General features: G+C 44.5%; 1 protein-coding gene across 5 annotated transcripts in view; it reads right to left on the minus strand.

The window, feature by feature from the left end:
- Nucleotides 1-2,722: 2,722 nt before the first annotated feature.
- LOC117349097 (merlin-like) overlaps nt 2,723-25,388 on the minus strand; it is a 71,122-nt gene continuing 48,456 nt past the window's right edge. For 4 of the 5 annotated variants that reach the window (XM_033922097.1, XM_033922098.1, XM_033922095.1 and 1 more), the window contains 6 exons: nt 22,287-22,368; nt 18,537-18,664; nt 15,766-15,916; nt 11,041-11,235; nt 5,688-5,756; nt 2,723-2,971 (listed from right to left, as the gene is read on the minus strand). In XM_033922097.1, the coding sequence (XP_033777988.1) occupies nt 5,721-5,756; nt 11,041-11,235; nt 15,766-15,916; nt 18,537-18,664; nt 22,287-22,368 (592 nt within the window). In that variant the 3' untranslated portion in view covers nt 2,723-2,971; nt 5,688-5,720. The remainder of the gene's footprint in view (nt 2,972-5,687; nt 5,757-11,040; nt 11,236-15,765; nt 15,917-18,536; nt 18,665-22,286; nt 22,369-25,388) is intronic. The other variant, XM_033922096.1, reaches the window with a different exon arrangement.

The raw sequence follows: 25,388 nt of genomic DNA on the forward strand, positions 1-25,388 counted from the left end.
TGAAAGATTCAACTGTTTTGTGTTCTCTGGTCCATATTCAAATTGTATTGGGCTTATTTGCGTAATGACATTTTTGCTGGAAAAGGATGGGCAAAAGTCATTGGTACAATAAAATAAGCCTTTCTCCTTTACATCTATTCAAGTGAAGTGCCCTTGCTGTATTATTCTGTGTTTTTACATGCAGAGTGTGTAAAGTATGTTAAATTCTATGAACATTCAGTCCTTCCTGAACAGTCACAGAAAGTGTCATGTGTAATTTAAGATCCCAGATGGCTCTATATAGTATATGCCACCAATATGAAGGGTCTGAAAGTTTCCTTTGAGAAACGTAGGTTAAAAGGGAAGTTGTACAAAAAGTGTATATTGACTGAACTCTAGTGAACAAAATTTCCACCAAGGAGCACATATAGCTGTAAGATATATATATATATATATATATATATATATATATATATATATATATATATGACAGAGTGATTCTAGTTCCTTCCCCTTTCTTTCTGCGGAGGAAAGGGGGATGTAAACAAAATCAGAGGAGTAGGGCAAGGCGGGGAGAAAAGCTTCAGCTGGGCAGTGTTCTTTTTAAAAATCCCTCCAATAGCGCACAGTCAAAAGTGCAGGGTCTGTTTTCTCTGACTTTTTGTTTGATATAAAAATTTATGCAGTGTTATACATTAAACGTATCACTCTTTATATGTTGCCTTTATGAGAGACTTTTCTGTAAGTGTTCTTTAAAATAAAATGTTAAATAATATTGATGACGGGTATATTTTTGAAATATGTAGCGAATCTGCCTTTGTCTGTCTTAGACATTAGCTGTGAATGGAAAATTCTGCTAGGTAAACATGAAGAATATGAGAATTATCTGTAGGAATACATTCTCTCAAAAGCTCATACACTGCATCACCTTTAAATAATTGTTACCTTGTCCTAAATGAAGTGATTAGCCAGACATGGGGTCCACCCTAGATGAGCAAGAATAGTGGGAACTAAAGCCGAACAGACTTCTGTGTCCCACAAATGGCAAAAGAGAGATGAAGCTTCTCCAAATTAATTGTTGTAGATCTCCTTACTGTCACATGCTACTCCCACGGGGACCCCCCTCTAGCCAACGGGACTCCCACAGGGATGGTAGGCTTTGGAAGCAGGGTTCGTCCATATAATATAATGGACACGTCAGCCTTAGTAAAAGAGGGGGTTTATAAGTTACCTGAACAGAAAAAAAAAAGGGTTCCACCAAAGACCACGCACTATAAAAGACAGAAAATTCAGCATTTTTACCCTAGCAGTCAAAATGGCCTTAGGACATGGGACTGGCCCGCATAAGGGCGCACTAAGGCCACTGTTTGGTTAAAGGGCCCCTAAGGTGGTATTGTCTTATCCACTGGCAACTATGTAAAATATCGTTATAAACAACCCCAAAGAAAGTAGAATAAATGTGTGAACACTCTAATCAACAACCCTACTTACAATCAAGCAAAACTGCTATTCACCATTGTACAAATACAGCCACCAACGATGAAAGTGAGGAGAAAAAAGCTTCTGACATTGGCCCGATGCATGTTCAGCTGGGTATTCACCTCATTTAAACAATTTCTAACACTTCTGATGCTAACGTTTGTGTGATGTACGTTTTAGGGTGGATCTTTTCTGTCACACCTTGAGACAGCTACAATAGTGAAACGCTGGCCAATGTCGGTGTGTCAGATCTCCTGCTACAGCTCTTTTTGCTTATATATTACGCTGTGAATATTTGCATTGCACAAAGCCTTTTGTATTATTATTTCTCAGCTATTGAAAATATGTAAGTGAAGGGGTTTCTTTTTATGCCCACTGTGGGGTTCTGAGGCTTTTTTCTCCTCACTTTCACCATTCATCAATGGTGAATACCAGTTTTGCTTGATTCTAAGTAGAGAGAACTATGTAAAATCTACCATCCATGTATTTAGAAAATACTAGTATCATGATCCCAGCCATAGAAAATGACACAGGAATAGAATTTGTTCCTGTCCTCGTGGTTAACCACAGAAAACCATCTCAGTGTCATTCTTGAAGGAGAGGGAAGAATCAGAGTCTGAATGGGCCCAGCCACTGACCCTCAAGCCTTGCATTGAAGAATGCTGGTGTAGAAGGACTGAAGTTGAGATAGGCACTAAAGAATGACACGGGATGGTTTCCCGCAGTTATACACGGCGATGGGGACAAAGTTAGACAAGTTCCTACTGAAACAGAATGTACGCAGGTCTTTGACCAGAGGGCCTCCGCGTGAATGGACTCCTGGGCACTGATCTGACCCAGCAGTGGCAGTTCTTATGTCATTCTTTAGGGAGAGAGGGTAGAATCAGAGTACGAATGGGCCCAGCCACTGACCCTCAAACCTTGAATTGAAGAATGCTGGTGTAGAAGGACTAAGGTTGAGACAGACACGGGATGGTTTCCCGCAGTTATCCAAGGGGATGGGGACAAATTCTGTCCCCACCTCATTCTTTAAGGAAAGAGGGTAGAATCAGAGTATGAATGGGCAGTGAAGAATGCTGGTATAGAAGGACTGAAGTTGAGATAGACACTAAAGAATGATACAGGATGGTTTCCCGCAGTTATCCACAGGGATGGAGACAAATTCTGCCCCTGTGTCATTCTCTAAGTCTTAAGAAGTTGTGATCACCTGGGACAACTCCATTTGAACAGAGGAAAAGTTTAAAAAGAAATCACATATAATGGCTACATCGCAAAAAGAATTCTTAGTTTATTTACAAATCTGCTGCAAAAATGTTCATTCTGAACCAAGAAATATGTACAGGATGGACTCTTAGTTATACAGAGAGCTAAAGGCTGTGGACAGCTTCCTAGGATCTGTCTGCAAGCGCCGCCTGCCCTCCTGTGCTTTGCTCCCTGGAGCCCACAGCCCCCGCAGGTGTAGTCTCTTCCAATCTCCGACGGTCACGCGGCACCTCAGCACCACCTCTGCCTTCTGGGCCAGGAGCAAATCATTTGACGACCGAAGAGACGAAAAGTAGGTCAGAGAGCATGTTCATGATTCATAGACAGAAAATAAAACGCTCCATTGCTCAAGCAAACCAGATGGCCAGAGATGCGCTGCAGACTCGCATTAAATTTACTGTCGTTTCATAATCATTTGGATTTACTGAACTGCATTTCAGCCTAATAAAAATCCAATCTTTATCATTTGCGAAGTCAGAAATATTCCCATAGGGATAGAGTTGACAGAACATTTGCATGAGGTGTTTTTTTTTTTTGCCAATGTTCTGTTGTGTTGCAAGAACGACAGTTCCAGTCTTAAGGGCACCGCTGAACAAAACATTTCAGTCATTAATTTCCACGGTACTAAAAGCTATATTGCCGTAGTTGCTCATCAAGGCTCAAACCCATCTAAACTGTATTTTAAAGATTTCTGTCAAAGCGCATTCGCTGACAATATGAAATGCTGGAGCCAGGCCAGAGACCTGCCTTAGGTAAGTCCTAGGGCTCCTTTTAAGAAGCCGCATTAGCGGTTTAACGCGTGTAATAGTGCGCGCTAATTTGCCGGCCGTGCTAGCAGCTACCGCCTCCTCTTGAGCAGGCGGTAGTTTTTTCAGCTAGTGCGGGGGTTAGCGCCTGATTAAAAAGTCGCCGTGCAATTAAGCCGCTAACGTGGCTTCGTAAAAGGAGCCCCTAGTGTTGGACATTTTAAAAATCTCTTTTTTAAAATTATATAGTAAAACAATACTGTATACTGTAGAATGGACGTGCTTACCCAAAATAATAAAATGAGAACTTCAAATAGTTACATAGATAGAAAAGAGGATTGGCCTTCCGTTTGTATACATGTGGAGGGGCATAATCAAAAAAAACGTCTAAGTCCCTTTTTGGCCTAAGGCCTTAAACGTTGAAAGCAGAAGCAGGGAAAGTGTCCATAACCAAAACAAACGTCCTTGTTTTGATAATGGCCTGCCTCTACATTCAGCTGTTTAAACGCCCAGACCACCACTACGTCTACACTTGTACCCAAACGACGTCTACCCTTATACCCCATAATGAACCAAAAAAACGCCTAAGCCCTAAACGTCCAACACAAGGGCATTTTAGGCGAAGGAGGAGCCAGTCCTTCGCCTAAAAGCTGGAGTCTGTCAAAAACATCACCGGTTACAGAATCCACCCCCCCCCTGACATCGGGGCAGGAGGGAACCCAAGCCCTCCTGCCCTGCGATCCCTAACCCCCCCTTCCCTATTACGGTTGGGCAGGAGGGAACCCAAGCCCTCCTGCCCCGGGCACCCGCGGCACCCCGTGACAACATCGGGGCAGGAGGGATCCCTCCCCCTGATTATGATCAGGCCAGGAGGGAGCCCAAGCCCTCCTGACCTCTCGCCCCCCACCTCCCTACACGATCAGGCAGGAGGGAGCCAAAGCCTTCCTGCCCAGGAGGACCCCCTATCCCCCACCCCCCACTACAGTATAGGCAGGAGGGATCCCAGGCCCTCCTGCCCTCGACACAACCCCCCTCCCCCCAACGTCCGCCCCGAACCCCCGATCGCCCCCCTGCCGACCCACGACCCCCCACCCTCACCCCTCTTCCCCGTACCTCAAATCACAGGAGGAGCCTAAGGCTCCTGGGCCTATTCTAATTGGCCCAGGCGTCTCAGGCCCCACCTGTGGGCGGGGTTTCAGCCACCTGGGCCAATCCGGCCCCATTCCAGAGCCGGCTGGCCTGCCGGATGGGCGGGCTTGGCACCCCAGCCAACGATTTAAGGTACGGGGAAGGGGGTGGGGGTGGGAGGGTCGTGGGGTCAGCAGGGGGGGCTGATCAGGGGTTCGTGGGGGGTGGATGTTGGGGGAGGGGGGTTGTGTCAAGGACAGGAGGGCCTGGGATCCCTCCTACCCGTATTGTAGTGGGGAGTGGGGGATATGAGGGTCTGCCTTTGCAGGAGGGGTTGGGCTCCCTCCTGCCAGATCATGTAGGGTGGTGGGGGGCGAGAGGTCAGGAGGGCTTGGGCTCCCTCCTACTAATCATTTCTATAGCGCTACTAGACATTCACAGTACTGTACAGTCCCTGCTCATAAGAGCTTACAATCTCGTCAAGACAGACAAACTGGACCACTATGATTCATCGCTTTTTAGGCAATAGCTCCAATGTAAACCGAATTGAGCTCCTAGTTTGAGGAGATGATTCAGTATATAAGACTAAGGGCTCCTTTTACGAAGGTGCGTTAAGGTGCACGCTAAAATGCCCCGCGTGCTAGCCGCTACCGCCTCCGCTTGAGCAGGCGATAGTTTTTCGGCTGGCGTGCGCTAATCCAGTTGCGCGCGCTAAAAACGCTAGCGCACTTTCGTAAAAGGAGCCCTAAGAATTAGATTAGATTAGAAGAAAGTGCATCAATACACCTATATGGCATATGTCTAAAAATATCCCTGCTGGATTCTTTGTAGATTCTGACAGCCAAAAAAGGGACCTATGGAGTCTTGACAGCGCAAAAGAAGAAAAGATAACAAAGGAACATTGCAATGATTTTGTCTGTTAGTAGGCAGGACTAGAAATCCATTCTTACGGGTTCCACGTTACGGAACATTAAAGGAACAGTGTTGAGCACCTGTGATTGGCTTCCTGCACACAGCAAGACTGGCTGCTCTTTCCCTGTTGGCCAAAGCAACCCAAAGTAACGGTTTATAATGGAACCTTGCAAAAATCACCTTTTGTCAGATCTCCATATGAAATGCATCGTGTCAAAGGTAGATCAGGTCTGAGCTGTGTTGTTCAACCTGGGATTCATAAGAAGAAAAGATCACAATAACCAAATCACGTAGACCCTGCAGCCTGAGCTCAAAGAAGGAACCCGGTTGGTGGACTGGGACGGTTTATGGCTAGAGCACCCGGAGATTGCGGGTTCAAATCCCACACTGTTCCTTGTGATCCTGGGCAAGTCACTTAGGCCCAAATTCTGGAACCAGAGCCTAAAGTTAAGCACCCATTTCAGAGGCGTCCAATTAGATAGGCGCCTCTGTTTTAAAGTTTTCTACAGTCTAACCCCTAAATACATCACTGACCTCTTCTCCTTCTCAGCCAACAAACACAAGAGAAGCTCCCACTCGCACTTCGTTTCTCCCCCGGTTAGAGGATGCAAACTAAAAAAACACCATGAGCATCTTCTCTCACATCAAGCAGCTCTATGGGGTAAAGACCTAGAACAACTCCTATTGCCCACCACTTATGAGGTATTCAGGAAACGCCTCAAAACTCACCTATTCCTGAAATACCTAGACAGCTGACCCACTTCCCTCCTTCCCCTCTCTTGCCCTTTCTCCCCATTGTTCCCACATCCCTTAAGTTAACTCAACTTGTACGTCAACTCAACTTGTACCCCACTAATCTTCTGTAAACCGCATAGAACTTAACGGTATTGCGGTATATAAACTGTTATTATTATTATTATTATTGAAGAACAAGCTCAATTAAGCTTTTTAATCAGTACTGATTGAAACATAGGCGCCTATCAAGAAAGCGCGATTCTGTAACAAGGCGCCTCTAAAAATGTAGGTGGCCTTCAAAAAAATAGGCGCCATGCACGTTGGGCGTGGGCGTGGCTACATGTTAGACGCCTTGTTGCAGAATCGCTGCTCTTAAGCGTGCTTGTGCGCTCAGCTAAGCGCCTAACTTTTAGTTGTGCCTAGAGCTGGCCTGTTTCTTGGGCGCCTCCAAAATAGGTTCCGCTCAGCATGATTCATTAAATTTTACTTGAATCACGCTGAACAGTGCCTAATTAGGCGGCTAACTTTGGGGCGCTTCTTATAGAATTTGCCCTTTAATCCCCCATTGCCTCAGGTACGTTAGATAGACTCAGTGGCGTAGCAAGGGGGGGGTTCCACCACGGATGTAGTCTTCCTAAGGGCGCAGCACCCCTCCCCCCTTCCCCCGCTCTTATCCTTGCTGCACATGTGCCTCTTGCCTTCCCCTGTATCTTTTACGCTTCCCCAGTGCAAGGTTGCTGCCCGCGTCAGCACCGGCACGCTCTGACATCACTTCTGGGACCCCTGCCTAGGAAGTGGCATCAAAGAGTACCAACCTTTTGGACTTCTCCGCTCAGGCTGGAGAACTCCAAAAGGTATAGGGAAAGGGGCGCATGCGCGCTGCAGGGGGAGTGGAGGAGGGGCACCACTCGCCCACTGCGACAGATAGGGAAAAGTGCTTGAGGACCTGAATATATAAACCAATTAGGCTATAAGTGATATATAAATAATGACATAAATAAATATATATATTAGCGTACCATCTTCTGTTCTCACTTACAAAGCACCTCAGGCTGTAATTTTATAAGCTACTTATGTCTGAAGATCACTTTTCTACACACATAAGAAAGCTGTATGTGTTGTGATCTCATACACGTGTAGGCAGGCTAAGAGTGGAGAATAGGTGCATTTGGGCACATTGCCTAAATTTAGGTTTGGTAGTGCTAGAATGATTAAGAAGGGGATCACGAACAGATAGGAGGCTTGCGCCAGAAGACGTATGAGGAGAGACTGGAAGCCCTGAATATGTATACCCTAGAGGAAAGGAGAGACAGGGGAGATATGATTCAGACGTTCAAATACTTGAAGGGTATTAACGTAGAACAAAATATTTTCCAGAGAAAGGAAAATGGTAAAACCAGAGGACATAATTTGAGGTTGAGGGGTGGTAGATTCAGGGGCAATGTTAGGAAATTCTACTTTACGGAGAGGGTAGTGGATGCCTGGAATGCGCTCCCGAGAGAGGTGGTGGAGAGTAAAACTGTGACTGAGTTCAAAGAAGCGTGGGATGAACACAGAGGATCTAGAATCAGAAAATAAGATTAAATATTGAACTAGGCCAGTTACTGGGCAGACTTGCACGGTCTGTGTCGGTGTATGGCCGTTTGGTGGAGGATGGGCAGGGGAGGGCTTCAATGGCTGGGAGGGTGTGGATGGGCTGGAGTAAGTCTTAACAGAGATTTCGGCAGTTGGAACCCAAGCATAGTACCGGGTAAAGCTTTGGATTCTTGCCCAGAAATAGCTAAGAAGAAAAATTACAAAAAAAAAAAAAAAAGATCGGAGGTTATCATGCCGCTGTACTGGGCCATAGTACGCCCCCACCTGAAATACTGCATCTAGCACTAGTCGCCGTTCATGAAGAAGGACATTGAAAGGGTCCAGAGAAGAGCGACTAAAATGGTTAAGGGGCTGGAGAAGTTGCCGTACTGTGAGAGGTTAGAGAAAATGGGCCTCTTCTCTCCTTATATTTTTTTAAGGAGTTCCAGTTCGTTTCAATTTTTCCGTAAATCTTTAAAAACTACTCTATTTGCCAAACATTTTGAAAATTAATTCTTTTGAAATTTTGCTTTTATCTTCTATTTATCATTTGTAAATCATTCCCTGTTTATTTAATTGCTATTAACCGAGTCGAGCCTTCTCAGAGTGATGACTCGGTAGACAAAGTTAAGCTTTAGTTTAGTTTAGTTTAATTAATAACATTAGATGTTACTTCACTTTATACTCAAATTCCCCAAGAACAGGTGCTCCAAATCATTATGGAAGTTCTTCAAGCCACCACCCCCCTCAACATATTACAACAGAATTTTTTTGAACATGGTGAAATGGATCCAGCAGAATTATTTTCAATATCAATCAGTTTTTTACCAACAGATTCAGGGGGTGGCCATGGGGGCTATGTTGACTCCCTCTGTGGTCACCCTGGACATGGCAAGATTTGAAGAACTGTAGGAATATGGGTTGGTTCCTTTTTGGGTCTTCTTTCTGGATGATATCTTTTCCTGTGGCAAGGGTCACGGAGGTATCTGGAGGCATTTATTGAATATTTGAATTCTGTGAACAACCAAATTCATTTCACTATGTCATGTCACCAGTTCCACATTCATTTTTTGGATATTAGTGTGAATTTGAATGAAGGGGGCCTGTTAGAAAGTCTGTATCACGTAACACCTTGCTCCACTTTGCAAGCTTTAATCCATATAGATTACAATTTAATTTGCCCATGAATCCATTTTTAAGGATACGCCGGGTATGTTCATCTTTGGATGGTTTTAAACAACAGACTTGGTTGTTAGAGCAGAGATTTGAGGTAAGGGGATACCCCCCCAAATTATCAAGCAGGCCTATTTATGAGCTAGGTTTGCACAAAGAGATCTTTTGCTTAAGGACTGGGTTAGGGATGTGAGTGTAGGGAGGCTGACATGTGTACTCCTATACTCTCAAGCAGCCAATACATTGACAGAAATTATGAGAAATTTATGGCATGTATAAATGATCCATCCCCCTCTCCAACAATTTCCCATGATAGCTTATAAAATTAAATTAAATTTTCAAAAGTTTGAGGTGAGCAGGAAGAAAGAAGATAGAGAGCCATTCTACATGTGACAGGTGTCAGTGGTGCTCTAAAACTATAGAGGGTTCTCAACGGACGGTCCCAAAGAAAAATGTTACACTAAAATCCAAGAGGATCACGGACTGCAAGAGCAGTTGTGTGGTTTATGCGATCTTATGTCCTTGTGACTTACAGCCTCTTTTACAAAGTCACGCAGCAACAGCCCCGAAGCCCTTTAAATCTCTTCGGCTTCGGGGCCGTTAGCGCAGCGCAGCTGCTAGTGCGACTTTGTAAAAGAGGCCGTTAGTTTATTTAGGTCGTACAAGTAGACCAGTAAAATTGAGATTAAATGAGCAAAGTCGTGCTTATTAAATGAAAATCTTCAAGCTCCCACGGTACACCATTGGGTTGCTAAAAGACATGGGGTAGGAGAATTAAGGTGGTGTATAATTGATTGTCTTGAACAAGTGAGGGAGGGTGAGAATCTAGAGAAGGCTTTAAATGTAAAAGAGCAACGCAGGATAGACCAGCTGGATATTGTGGAGCCAAAGGGGTTGAACGCCGAGGTGGAATGGGCTTCATTGATTGGATAGCTCCTGCCCAATGAAACGCGGGGGAAATCAGCTGTTTTGATGGGAGGGAAGGATTTAAGGGATAAGTAAGATGACGACGTCATCTTGCTTCTTTGAAATTAGTGGGAGTCAGATGACAAAATTGGCTGCAGTAAGTATAGTAGGAGTTTGTATAAGAAAGGGGCGTTTTGAATGAAAAGTTGTATTCTTAATGCTCTTCTTTCTTTTGTAGGGAGACCCTTGAAACAGCATTTTGATGCGAAACATATCGGGTCTGTCTCTCCCAGGTCTGAATATTTAAAGAAACTAAAAAGATAAGTTACTATGAATAATCACTATATGTATTTGAAAAACCAAATTAAGTTAGTATAAATCAGTCATTTAAATAACACGGGCCAGTGAGGAGTTCTCACATAATTCTTCCCGCTAAAGAAACTTTGACAGCGGTGGAGTGGTGGTACTGAGGCCTGAAAATATATTCTGGTAAAACTATATTAAAGATCAGGTGTGCACTTGGAAAGAGTTGTGGGTATATTGTTTCTTTGGCATTTCTGGTACTCGTAGACTGTAGAAGTCTGCCCGGCGGTACCCTTAAGTTCCAAACTGGAAAAAATATTTCTTTACTCAACGTGTAATTAAACTCTGGAATTTGTTGCCAGCAAATGTGATGAAATCAGCATAGCAGGGTTTAAAAAAAGATTTGGATAATTTCCTAAAAGAGAGGTCCGTAGGCCATTATCGAGATGGCTTGGGGAAATCCACTGCTTATTCCTAGGATAAGCAGCATAAAGTCTGTTTTACTCCTTGGGATCTTGCCAGGTACCTTTGACCTGGGTTAGCCACTTTTAGAAACAGGAACTGGGCTTGATGGGCCTTCAGTCTGTCCCAGTATGGCAGTTCTTATGTTAACTACTGGAGTTGCCGTTGAAGCCCACTGAACCATCTTGTTATGACATACATGTACTATAACATACAGAGGGACATGCACATACAAATGATCTTGGATCAGGTGTAACTTTGTGCCAGAGCTCCCAGAAGGCTATTTTATTCAGGCACATGGTATCTATGCAAAATAAAATGACCCCCAAATGCATATCGATATTAATAGGTATTAGAGTAAGAGAAAGAAACCATTTACCTTGCTTATATTTTGTCTTGTTCCTAGCCCCCCGTTCGAGAGGGCTACATTAGTTGCTGGGAAAGATGTCCTCCCCACCGATGACACACAGAAGACTCCTTTGGTGCGCGGCCAGCTGTCTACAGTAGGGAAAGCACTGTGAAGCTTTTTCTCTACACAGTCTTCACCTTCAAAGGATCTCTCCCAAGGCAAGGTCTTCAGAGAATGCAAGGAAAAGCAAAATGAATCGGAACATAGTCCTATGGATCTATGGTACTCTAGGTCACAATACATGAGCCTGGATTCAGATAAGAATGCTGAACAATCAGAACCATATCAACTTCACTTGTTGGCTGAACAATTTTGTTCCAGCTCATAGTGCCACTTAGGGCTCCTTTTACTAAGCTGCGAGAGCGTTTTTTAGCGTGCGCTGAATTGCCGTGCGCGTTAGACCTTAACGCCAGCATTGAGTTGGCGTTAGTCCTAGCCGCGTAGCGTGGGTTTAGCGTGCGCTAAAAATGCTTTTGCAGCATAGTAAAAGGAGCCCGTAATAGTCATGTGAAAAAATTAGGACACCCCCATGAAATATTCAGTTCTTTCTTAAGAAATGTTCACATATAGATGTCAGATCTTTCTTTTATTTATCTCTGGAAAAGAAAGTGATGGAAGTGCAGGTAAACAACAAAAATTTTTCCTTGATTTACTCATGAAACAAAAAGATATCCACAAACAAGTATATTCTAACTGGGGAATAAATTAGGACACCCCCACATATCCTCCCACTTAAAGTGGCTCAAATCACACACAGGTGTATCACATCAGGTGCACACCCTCTCACGCCTTTCTGCCTCTTTGTTTACTCCTGGCAGAATTCTGTACAAAAAAAAATTCAGAATTATGCGCACAAAATTAGCAAATGCTGCAGGTTTATTTGTCAAAATTTAAACATTATTATTCATATTCCATTTTAAACAGTTAAAATAAAATGTTTTTCTTCTACCTTTGTTGTCTGAATGTTTAATTTTTCTATCATATTGGTTCCAGTTTTTTTTTTCTGCTTTGCTGTCATCTGCTAATTCTCCTTGAAGTGGCTGCTATCCATTTGTCTTTTCTACTCTCTCCTTTCTATTCCCTCACTACACCTGCCTCAGGCATATTGATTATTCTTTTTTTAGCTCTTTTCTGTCTCTTTCTTACCCTTCTCCTCTTTTTTACTTTTCAGCTACCTATCAAATTTCCATCCCTTTCCCCCATCTCATTCCTTCCTCAGCCTTTCTTTTTCAATGTACCTCCATTACCATATTTCTACCCTCTGTTATATCTATCCTCTTATCCGTTTCCTTGCCACCCTCTCCTCTCCCTCAGGGTTCTGCCATTCTCAGCATCTTCCTTCCTCCACCCTTATAGCCCATCATCTCCTCCCCACCCTCATAGCCTGACATCTCCCTATCTCTTTCCTGCTGCACTCTCCCCTATGGTCCAGCATTTCTCCCACTCTCTTCCCTCACTCCCATTTCCAGGCATCTCTTTATCACTCCATTCTGCTCCTGGATCCATCTCCCTCCTTCTCCCCTTCCACTTCCTGTGTATCTCTCTCTCCCTCTCATCTACCTCCATGTTCAACACTTCTCTCTCTCTCTCCCTTCCTTGTGCCCTATGTCAAATCTCTGTATCTTCCTCCCTGCACCATCTCTCCTTTCCTCACCTCCATTATGTGCAATTTCATCCTCTCCCCTCACCATGAATGTCTGCCTCTCCTCCCCCTGTGCCACCAACTTTCCTTCCTAAAGTTCCTTTAACCCCTTCCTCTTACCTCTTTCCTCCCCCTGTGCCACCAGCTTTCCTTCCTCTCCTCCCCTGTACTCCAAGGTTTGCTTTTTCAGGTTGCAGTATCGGCAGTGACTCTCACATGGTGGCTGCCGCTAACCTGGAAGTCTCCCCTCTGCAACGGAGAGACTTCCAGGTCAGCAGCAGGCAGCGTGTTGGAATTGATGCTGATACCATGCCACAGTGAGATTTGATGCTGACACAGCCGACATGGTGAGATTCTGCGCAGGAAACGGGAATTCCATTCCTCCCTCCCATGCCCCTGTGTAGCACTTTCTGATCGACCCCCCCCCCCCCCCCCATGAGCCTCTTAAAGCAGCAGTAGTGGTGAACAGGCTGCTCGCAGCCTGCCCACCATGGCTTCCCTCTGCTGCATCATCAGTGATGTCATCAGTGACGCGAAAGAGGGAAGGCCCCAGTGGGCAGGCCAGGAGCAGCCTGTTCTCTGCTGCTACTTTAGGAGAACTGGAGAAGACTCAGGACTCACTGAACCAGTGAGTGTGATTTTTTTAAGGAAACAAATCGATTCGAATCAATTCACCGAAGTGAATCAGTGAATCGGGCAGCACTATTACATACCGCCCTTTGCAATACCATCAAGGCGGTTTTTACATTTATGTTCTCTTATTTTCCCTATCTGTCCTGGCGGGCTCACAATCTGCCCATAGTACCTGGGGCAACAGAGGATTAGGTGACTTGCCCAGGGTTATAAGGAATAGAGTTACCAGATGTCTGGATTTACCCGGACATGTCCTCTTTGTAGAGGGCATGTCCGGATGGCTTTTCAAAACCCGGCACTTTGTCCAGGTTTTGTAAAGGAGATCACGTCGGGAGGAGCATCCGCTCATGCACGGATGCAATGCGGTGATATCATCGTGTCACATCCACGCATGCCCTCCTGAGACGAGCAGGCTGAGGGGGGCAGGGCTAGGAGTGAGGCTGGGGTGGCATAACAGGGTGGGGATGGATGAAAATGAGCGGGCCTAGGGGTGGGTCTGTGGGTCCGGACTTTACATACGTAAAATCTGGTAACCCTAACAAGGAGCGACACGGGGATCTTGGCATAGCGCATCCTAATGTGGGACTTCTCCACACAATAAGTCCATATTTTACAGGGTCTTTTTTCAAAGTTTGGGGGGGTTTTGTATCTCACACACTTATTTTGCCATTATTGTGTGGTACCTGCAAAAAGTTAAATTTGAGAACACTAATTGGGTAACGCTTCCATGCCTATGACACTCGGTTGAAAATTAAAAAAAAAAAAAAGCAGCAATGTGAAGGTTACTATGCGCTAGGCAAAATACATTTCCCCCTCCAAATTTGCAGAGGTTAGGGGCAGAACCGACCTGCGAATATGGAAAAATCACAAATAAATTTAGGCCTGACTCTGATCCACTCCCACCTCCCTCCCGCAGCTCTCCACACCTTACCTGGTGGTCTAGCGGTAAAGCAGGACAGGAGCAATCTACTCTTCTCCAAAAATGGCTGTTGTGAGTTCCCGCTGTAGTCTCGTGAAACCACAGGAACTCACGGCAGCCATTTTTGTTGACGGCTCTGCATGGAGCATTGGAAGATTGCTCCTACTGTGCTTCACCACTAGACCACCAGGGAAGGTGTGGAGAGGTCCAAGAGGCAGGAGGGAGATGGGGGTAGCTCCGGGTTTTGAAACTAGCAAATAACCGAAGTCGCGAGTCCTAAACCTGTGAATTTGGAGGGAGAAGTGTACTGCACAATATTTTCATCTGTTTTCCCGTGCTAAGTGTACATTAGGGACCCGATCTTTGAAGCGATTTAGCTGGCTGCTGATTGATTAAGAGGCTCATTTACAAAACACTTAGTTAAAGAGGGCCTTAGACGCACAAAGTACCATTGGTTTCTAAGGTATTTTGGGTGTCTAAGGCAATTCGTATGGGCTGGTGCGATAACCACACCGAAGCTCTTTAATGTAAATCATATTTATTACATTTCAAATACAAACAAAATAGTAAAAAATTATTTCAAATACAAGAAAAAAAGCAAAAGTTACAGATTTAATATATAATAAACATTATCACTAAAAGCAAATATACCCAATTCCCTCCCCTTTTTCCCCATTTTAGAACTGTAATTACATATTAAATAATATGCGACTGCGAGTGTGTGGCGTTAATGTATCTAAATAAGATTGCCAAATAGTAAAAAATTGCCTTCCCTGTCTAGTGTCCCATTCTGATAATTGCAGACTTTCCAATGTTAAAATGTGTAACATTCTAGAACATTCTTAAGGGTCCAATCCAAAGATAAAGTATGACTTTCAAACCTGATAAGATTGTTCTTTGAAGAAAGCCTTTTAGGCCTCTTGGAATAGGACGTTTAACATCAAAAATTCAAAATGTATTATAACTATTGCAATGCCAATCAATTCCCCACATTTGCTCAACTTAGGAAAAAACAACATTCCAAAATATGTGAGATAAATTAGCTTTAGGGTGACCACATTTCAAAGAGGAGCTTAATGAAGCAAAAGTCGCCCTTTAAGCACGCCAGGGAGCAATATATATTCTACAAATAAATTTAAAACCCATTTCATAATAGGTGATATCAGAAAGAAGAGCATATAAAATCTTTAAAAATCTTTGAATATGGAATCCCTGAAGGTGAATCCCCAACTCTTCATTGCTCTTTAGTTAAAGGAGGCCTAAGTGCTATGAAAATGAGCCCCTAATTCACATTCAGCGGCACTTACTACTACGAATTTCTATAGTGCTACTAGACACCCACAGCGCTATACATCAAAACATAGAAGAGACAGTCCTTGCTCATAAGAAGAAGCAAAATTCTTCATGCCTACAGCAACATGTCGGGACCTAAAAACCTTGGCTGCTGTCAGATCTCTGGCATTCCAGCCAGGCCATGTATTTGCTCATTCTTCTTGCTTACATTTCCTACAGGACCATCTAAAGACCGCAGGGATCCGTTCCAGTGAGAGACAAGCCCCATCTGCTTCTCTTCCTCCTTCAGTGCCTGGATTTCACACTTGAGCTCCTTCAACTGGTCTTCAAGCTGTTTGCATTTCTCCAGATAGTCCAACCTGCATTGCACAGGATGACAGAAAGGACAGATTCTCATTATCAGTTAGGCTCTAAAAAATATTTCAGAGAGAAAAATCTATTGGGATGAAAGGCATATCTCCAAAAGCAATGATTAAGTGAGCTGTATGTTTCTTATGGATCTAACAGTTTCCTTCTGCCCCTTAAGGCTTCTGGATGACATCAGAATTAAGTTTACAGAAGGCAGAGGAATTCTTTATTATATAAAACATCATGAGCCTTAGGCAAGGGACACAGATCCCAGCTTCTTACAAAACCCAGTGCCCATGCAACCTTAATATGGCCACAAGGTGTCGCCACAATGCCTCTGTAGTAGAGATTAACATGGGGACGGGGACCCACGGGTACCAGATTTTCTGCCTCCGGCCCCATCTCGCTCTGCCCTCCCAAACCCAGCCCCACACAAACCTTGTCTCTTCGGGCCAGGGCTGGAGTGCACTCTGGCCCTGGCCCCTTTCACATCAGTTTTTCAAAACCCAAAGTGCCAGGTTTTAAAAAGCCGTCCAGACATATCCTGTAAAAGAAGCCATGTCCAGGGAAATCCAGATGTCCGGTAACCCTATCCATGGGAACGGGGAAACCAGCAAGTTTAGCGAGGGTGCATAAGCAAAGCTTTTTACCACCCCATGGGAGCAGTAAAAAGCCTTGCTCCCACAGCAAAAAATGTGATTGCCATTGGTTGACCTCTCTTTTCCTCTCTTCCCGCCTGGTGCCCTTCAGTACCTTAAGAGTTTCAGTGTTGGGAGAAAAAAACTTCACAGGCCTGCTCTGGGGCCTTCCTTCGACCGAGTCCCTCCTTCCAATGTAACTTCCGATTTTTGCAATAGATCCATGGTGAGACCGCACCTGGAGTACTGTGTGCAATTCTGGAGGCCGCATTACCGCAAGGATGTGCTGAGACTGGAATCGGTCCAGAGAATGGCCACCAGGATGGTCTCGGGACTCAAGGAGCTCCCGTACGAGGAGCGGTTAGGGAAATTGCAGCTCTACTCACTCGAGGAACGTCGAGAGAGGGGAGATATGATCGAGACATTCAAGTATCTCACGGGCCGCATCGAGGTGGAAGAAGACATCTTCTTCTTCAAGGGTCCCGCAGCAACAAGGGGGCATTCATGGAAAATCAGGGGCGGGAAACTGCACAGTGACACTAAGAAGTTCTTCTTCACTGAAAGGGTGGTTGATCGCTGGAATAGTCTTCCACTTCAGGTTATTGAGGCCAGCAGTGTGCCAGATTTTAAGGCCAGATGGGATAGACATGTGGGATCTATCCGCAAAGATAGATAGGGAGGGTCACTGGAGTGGGCAGACTTGATGAGCCGTGGCCCTTATCTGCCGTCTATTTCTATGTTTCTATGTAACCAGGAAGTGACTTCAGAGGAAGAGCCGAGGCTAGTGCAAGCAGCAGGTTGAAGCTGCTGCTCACGCCAGTGAAGAGAGGCACAGGGGGAAAGGGAAGGCGCGCACGCAGCCTGGGAGGGGTGGGGAAGGACAAGGGAAGGCGGAGAGGTGCCGGCGCCCCCACCAAGATGGTGCATGGGACGGTCCGCCCCCCCTCGCTCCCCTCTTACTTAAGGCTACCAGATTTTCCATTTGGCCCCCCAGCCCCGCCCTCTGTTGCCTGCTCTCGTCGAGCAAGAGGACGTGATGACATCACATGCATGCGCAGATACGATGCAATGATGTCACGCGCGGATTCCCTCCTGCCCAATGCGATGTGGAGGAAAGTTTTTCTAAACCCAGACAAAGTTCCGGTTTTTGAAAAGCCATCCGGCCCCCCGGACATGTCCTCAAAAGGAGAACAGGTCCGGGGAAATCCGGACAACTGGTAACCTTACTCTTACCACTCCATCTGGCCAACCGCACAAACTTTATCAACCATTTATCAAAACAACCAGCAAACCACTCTTTTCTCCAAATCATGATTGCTACCCACAACCAGTATTCCCTCTAAGCGGGCGGGTGTTGTGAGCAAACTTTTTTCACTGTGAGCTAAAAATATCGGGCGCCAGCAAGTTATGAGCCAAATAAATATGTTGTCAAAGTTGCTGATACATGAGGACGAGGTATTCAAAGGAATTTTAGGCCTACACGCTAAATTAAATAACGTTAAATAATATTTTTAAGAACACAAAACAACGCATTAATTCTTGAAAGTACAAAATTCTTAATTTTTTTTTTTTTTTTTACCAGAAAAACTCAAATTTATTTTAAAACAGTCTACAGAAATTGTAGGGATGAAATGATATCTTAATAAATGTTTTACAACAAATGTAGTTATGTCTGTTACATCCATATGTGTAAACTGTAAATTAAAAACAGTCCAGAAGACAATACGTTTGATGCTTTCAATTTCTAGACAATCTATCAATTCCAGCTTCTACACAAAAGTATAAATACATTAAAACACCCCCACCCCGACGTCCGATTCCTCCCCCAGCCTCCCCTTACCTTTGCGACGCGTTACATGGACTGCCAGCTCGCCTGCCTGCAAGCACGTGTGTGCGCTGTGACGAGAAACTTGTGCGCTGCGATGTAATATTTTGTGCGCCAGCGCACGCCAGCGCAGCTTAGCGGGAACACTGCCCACAAATATGTCAGTACCTTTCCTTTTCCAGCTCCATGGATAACCTCTTCCAGTCCGTGTCTTTTAAATCCAGTTTTATAGTCCCCTTGTCACAGCTGCAGTCTCCAGTGCCAGCAGGAGGAGGGAGAGGATGTCTGAAAGTGAACTAGAAGATAAAAATTAATGCAGACCCCTTTCTAAAAAAATAAAATTCCAAATGCTGGTCACAAAGACCCAGAATCTTTTCATTCCGCATGGGATCCCTTAGGGAGAAGAGGGGAAGGTAGATGCTGCAGATGGGCAGACTGGATGGGCCATTTGGCCTTTATCTGCCAACATCTTTCTATGTTTCTAGGAGGTGGCTCAAGATTAGGGTTACCAGATTTTCCCAAAGGAAAATCCGGACCTATGGCCACGCCTACAGGTCCGCCCAGTTCTGCCCCGTTCCACCTGCGTCACGCCCCATTCTGCCCCCCCAAGCCCCGCCCCCAGACAGAATCCGCGCATGCATGGATGTGACACGATGATGTCACAGCGTTGCATTCGCACATGCACAGATGCTCCCTCCCGACACGATTTTTACAGGAAGCTTTTCAAAACCCAGACCCCCCAGCCATGTCCTCAAAAAAGAGGACATGTCCGGGGAATCCGGACGTCTGTAACCCTACTCAAGATGTAACTGTGGACAATAGAGACTGACACCGTCTTCAGACTCACATTTGCATTTCCTGCACCAAAAATCATTTTATAAGGCACTCTTTTCACTAAGGTGTGCTAATGATTAGATCACACTAAGAGCTAAATTTTAAATACAGCACCCCAAAAAAAATCAGCGCTAAAAAAGCAGTATTTTAAAACTCACTTAAAATTAGAGTTATAGAATGGCGCTTACACTGGGAACTCTGACTAAATTTACATACAGCCATTGACACCGTGGAAAATGTGATGCAAATGTGATGCAAATGTCTTCACCTAAATTTAAAGCAAAACACTCCATTAAAGCAACAAATGCCAGAGCAAAAAATATTGCTGTTTAAGCGAAAGAAAAGCCTCAGACTAACGGAGAGGTGTACCCACACTCTTCCACCCAAGCACCACAGGCTGAAAAACTTTCGCAGAAACTAAATACTGGCAGGTGGGAGCAAGAAAATAGCTAGGGATGTAACCCCAAAGTGGAGAACCCACTAATTAGGAAAAAAAAAGCCAGGCCGGCGATCATTTCGTGGCAGAGCCACTGTTTCAGGGCCTTGAAACCCAAAAAACTCCAGGCTATCAGAACGCAGGTCCCAACCGCTGCTTACAGCCCGTCCTCCTCTCCGCCCCCCTCCACCCCTGCCGTTCACATGCGCCCCTTCCCGTCCCTCGTACCTCTGTCCTTTATCCTGCGCGAGCAGCATTGCGAACTTGCTGCCCGTGTCGGTTTCGCCTCTCTCCGACGTCACTTCTGAGCCCCGCACCTAAGGGATCGCTGCCACGGCACGGGCAGCAGGTTCCTGCTGTTGCTCTCGCCTGGAACATTAAAAAGGTACGGGGGAAGGGAAGGAGGGCGCACGTGCGGCGGGGGGTCGGGAAGAGGGCAGGGGAGGGGTGCCACTTCCCCTCGCTATGCTACTGGGTGTAACTGCAGTTATTTCTGATAACAGGAGCCACCACATCATTGGGTATCCAGCATATGACTAGCTGCTAAAGTTTCTATGGGGCATAAATTAAGGCACTGCAATAGGGCACACAGAGTCAATTCTATAAGGTCATTAAGGCGTATTATAAGAATCCTGGCACAAAGCTCGTATATTATAACACTGCTTGCCCTTAGATCGGTAGCAAGGAATGTTCCTATTATTTGGGATTCTAAAACAAAAAACATGGATCCTTTTCAAACAATCCTGCCCAAACTAGAGTAACTGTAGGATATTACTTAAATCCCTTCAATTATTTAGAATAGGTAAAAAAATACCTTAAAATTCATTTTTCTGTTATAATCAGATCAAACTCCTATTTTGTTTTCACAAGACCTATAATCGATCACTGAACCCTCAAATAATAAACTAGGAAGGTGAAAGATCATATAATGTAAACAGATTTCAATGCATAGGACCTCACATAACATATGTTATCCCAAGTCCACATTCTGTTCAGTTTTTAAATAATCATTTATACCATAACCTCCTTCCCTTCCCTTAATTAATTGGTCTATCTTTATTTTATTTTGTTAAAATTTAATAAATTAATGGAAATACTTCTAATTTAATATTGTGCAATATCATATTTCATGAATTTAGTTACAATCGTTTTTACCAATTGATTATGGAACTTATCTTAAACAGCAAACTGCCGATCCAACGTTGGCGTTTTAGACTACAATTGCCAGGCACTCCACTTTTACACGAGCGTTTCAGTCAACCAACCTTCATCGGGGGAGGTTGTGGTTGCTGCAATTCCTATAACAAGTTTCATCTCTTCAAACGCGCAAACCGCTGCTCACACTCTATAGCACTCTATTTGGGATTCTGCCAGGTACTCGTGGCCTGGATTGGCTATTGTTCGAAACAGGACGTTGGGCTAGAAGGATTGGATTAGACAGGATTTATTTGACATGATATCCCACCATTTATGTATGTATTAAGCAGTCTGACCTGGTATAATAATAATAATAATAATTTATTCTTAGTTATTCTAATGTTCTGGAACTTGTTGCCAGAGGATCTGGTTTTAAAAAAAGGTTTGGACAAGTTCCTGGAGGAAAAGTCCATAGTCTGCTATTAAGACAGTCATGCCCCTGCTTGCCCTGGGATCGGTTGCATGGAATGTTGCTTCTATTTGGGATTCCGGAATCTTGCTACTCTTTGAGATTCTTCCAGACACTTGTGACTTGGATTGGCTACTGTGGAAACAGGATACTGGTCTGGTTCTTCTGTTCTTATAAGTCACTTTAGCACAGCAAAACTTAATTGTGACTGCTAATGCCAGGTCAACGACTGACGTAATTTTCTGCACCCAGGTGCACCATGCAGCTCACACAACTGACAAGATTCTATAAGTTGCATGGCAACACACCTATGACATGTCTTTGCTCTGTCCATTGGTACGGCCCACTTGCAATTATGTGCCATGCAAAGTGCATGCCAATCTTATACAGTAGTACCTAGCACTTAGAGCCAATTAATAGCGCCAATAGGGACAACTTAAAGATCTCAATCTGTATACTTTGGAGGAAAGGCGGGAGAGGGGAGATATGATAGAGACGTTTAAATACCTACGTAATATAAATGCGCACGAGTCGAGTCTCTTTCATTTGAAAGGAAACTCTGCAATGAGAGGCCATAGGATGAAGTTAAGAGGCTCAGGAGTAATCTAAGGAAATACTTTTTTTTACGGAAAGGATGGTAGATGCGTGGAACTGTCTCCCGGAAGAGGTGGTGGAAACAGAGACTGTGTCTGAATTCAAGAGGACCGGGGATAGGCACGTGGAATCTCTGAGAGAGAGGAAGAGATCATGGTTACTGCGGATGGGCAGTTCTATGACCTCACAATGCAGGTGCAAAGAGCCTTAGCCTATAGGAAAAGGAGATGCAAATGTTAGGAGCCTTAGCCAATAGGGAGAGGAGGAGATTGTGGATGCTGCAGATGGGTAGACTGGATGGGCCATTTGGCCTTTCTCTGCCGTCATGTTTCTATGTTTCTACTATTCTACACTCTTTAGCCCATGATTGGCTTCTTGCCTTTGGCACAGTTTATCGACAGGTCTTTTGCACACTCCTGCGTAATCTATGATAAGAAAGTGAGATTACATCCATCAATTTCTGCTTCGCTTTCCGCTCTGCGTCTCGGGTTTCCTGCAGGTGCAGTTGCAAATGCTCAGCCTCCTTTGCTCTGTTGGACAAATCACAAAAGAGGTGCGAATGACAAATTAGAAGGAGCACAAAAAAGTCTTTTTATGTGTCATCGTCCAGGTTAAGTGTTATTTAATTTATTTAATACTCTTCTATCTACCAAACGTTATCTAAAACCCATAATTTCACCCTATTCTTATCTCCTAAAGTCCTCCACTTCCCTTTGGTAACTCTTTACCCAACATATATTACCTTAAAAATTCTATGTCATCGCTTATTCTATTCCTTCAAATTTTGAATGTAATTTTTGTTTTAGTTTGGATGTAATCCGCCTTGAACCGCAAGGTAATAGCGGAATATAAATCACTAATGTAAATGTAAATGTATATGCAACAAAGCTCCAGATGCAAGAGCATTTCGCATATCTTGTGAGAAAATAAGGGTCCTGTTTCCATGAAGCATTGATGCATCTTAAAGGGAGACAAACAGATGTATCTGGGTCTCTCACTAGTGCCCTGCAGTCAGTAGCGTAGCGAGGGTGAGAGGCGCCCCTCCCCTGCCCTCATCTCTGCTCCCCTCGCGCGCCTACCCCCTTCCCTTCCCCCATACCTCTTGTTGTCACCGCCATGAGTAACAACTTCAACATGTTCCTCGCGAACACGTCAGCTCTCCCTCTGACGTCACTTGCTATGTGCGGTGCCCGGAAGTGACGTCAGAGGGAAAGCTGATGCGTTCGCGAGGAACACATTGAAGTTGTTGCTCGCGGCAGTGAACTAGAGGACGGGAAAAGGGAAGGGCAAGCGTGCATGTGGCGAGGGGAGGAGGGAGTGGAGTGGTGCTGGCACCTCCACCAGCATGGCACCCGGGGCAGACCATCCCCTCCCCTCACCCCGTTACTACACTACTGCCTGCAGTGCTACTTGCCCTGGAATGATATAGGAAAATCTAGGGGTCGATATTCAGCAGTAACGAATGGGTTTAAAGCTATTTGGATCACTTATCAGGTTAAAATTAAGCATAGCAGCGGCTGATTGATGTGGTTAAGTTGGACCGCTGAATGTGTGGCTCCAAAGTTGAAAGAAGGAGGAGCAGAGATGACCAAGGAGGAGGAGGATGCAAGACTCAGTCTTCCTTAACCCTTTCAGTACCAAGGGACATATTTGTCCCATAACTTTAAAATCCTATAAATTTTGATTGGGATAGTCTACAGTTCTAAATTTGATATGTACGGATTCCATATGATACTGCCTTTATGTAAACAAACTGGTTCCGACATTCATTCATTAGCGTCATTGCTAGATTGACGAGAAGATTCACTTGTCACACTGTCCATAAGCCAGAAGTGTGATTTTTTTAAATAAAAATAATGATATTTCACAAAAAAAATCAATTTTTTGGCATCTGCAAGCCCTTAAAAATGTCGTCAAAACCACAAAAATTGGCCTACGATCCTTATGGTCCTGAAAGGGTTAAGATATAATAGTTTATTTCAAATCCATATGTGATGATGTACACGGAGACCCGACACAGACCATGTTTTCTTGAGATTGCCTGGGTCGGAGGTTCTCAAATTGCAATCGCATACAATCCAATGTAATATCAGTTTTGGTTTTGTACAATTTCTGCAGTCTGATGCAGGCAATCTGGAAGAAACATGGTCTGTGTCGGGCCTTTTGGATGTGTAATAAACTATTATATCTGGTGAACAACTAAGTCTTGTATCGTTCCTCTCCTTCATCATCTCCACTTTGCCTTCTTAAGCCTTCATTTCTGCAGGAGGATTCTCCCTGGCAGTTTTGTAGTCCTAAAGCGGACCAGATAAGGGACGCGGTTAATGTTGGCACCGCTATTTCCGCAGTCCAGATTAACCAAAAAGTGCTGAGCAATACACTTCTCCCTCTGCATTCGCTGTGATAGGGGATTCACAGACCCGCGAATACAGAAAAACCGCAAACAACTTTTCCATATGTTATTCGCTGTTTTCTATTAAAGTCCATCGCGAATATGGTGATACCGCGAATAAACATTGTGGGAGACCTGGCCTGTTCCTGAAGGAGAGGCAAAACACGGTGAAGAAAGTGCTGGGATTCAGCGATTTTCTCTGTAAACGCTTGGAATCTGCGATTTCTCTTTGCAAGCTGACGTAATGGGGGGGAAGGAGTCAGCAAGCTAAAAACCGCACATAATCGAAACCGCAAATGCTGAAACCGCGAATACGGAGGGAGAAGTGTATTGACATTTTCAGGTTGACTAAATCATTCTTCGGCACACCTCCAAACCCTCCAACCTTTATCCAGATAATTTGGGCTGGACACCGCGTCATTTTGAGTATTGAAAAGATGACTGTGTCACATTGTGATAGGCAAGGAACTTTCAGACTACAGTCACAATCTTTGACTTCCAAGATCAGTATCTCATAAACTTTGCGAGCCGGGTACACACTAAATTTGGGGTGGCAGCCTGAGGGCTTCCGTTAAGTGCATGGACGTCGAGACGATGACATCACGCAAATGCGTGATGTCATCACATCGACGTCTGCAGAGGCCCTCCAGACGGGGCCCTGAGACACCAGTTGAGGGGTTCTTAAAACGAAAAGGTGTGAAGAGGAGGAGAGACGCTGGGGAGGAGGAGAGGTGCCTATAGAATGTGTCTTCCAAAGAAGAAGTTTGATTTAATTCAGGACAGGGCCAAACAATTTGATTGGACACAGAAAGAAAGCAAGAAACAAATCTGTACTAGTGATCCTACAGGGCCCATGTTTTGACATATTGCCTGTGTCAGGGGTCAGTTAGTGGTCTCATTGGAAAAATATGTCTCCTGGATTCAGAACAAGAATACTACGACAGCGCACTCACAACGTGTCAGGAAGTATCACTGACAAGTTTTGAGTCCATAATTGCGGTACCGTGTAGCAGTTGCACAAAAAAATTGTATGCATAAATGATTGCACACTAGTTATGAATTCAGGAGACACATTTTTCAATGAGGTCATTATTTGTAGAGGAAAGATTTACCCCTCCTTTTATAAGACCGCGATAGCGGTTATTAGCGCAGGGAACC

The sequence above is a fragment of the Geotrypetes seraphini genome, chromosome 15, assembly GCF_902459505.1.
Source record: "Geotrypetes seraphini chromosome 15, aGeoSer1.1, whole genome shotgun sequence".
NCBI classification, from domain to species: Eukaryota; Metazoa; Chordata; class Amphibia; order Gymnophiona; family Dermophiidae; genus Geotrypetes; species Geotrypetes seraphini.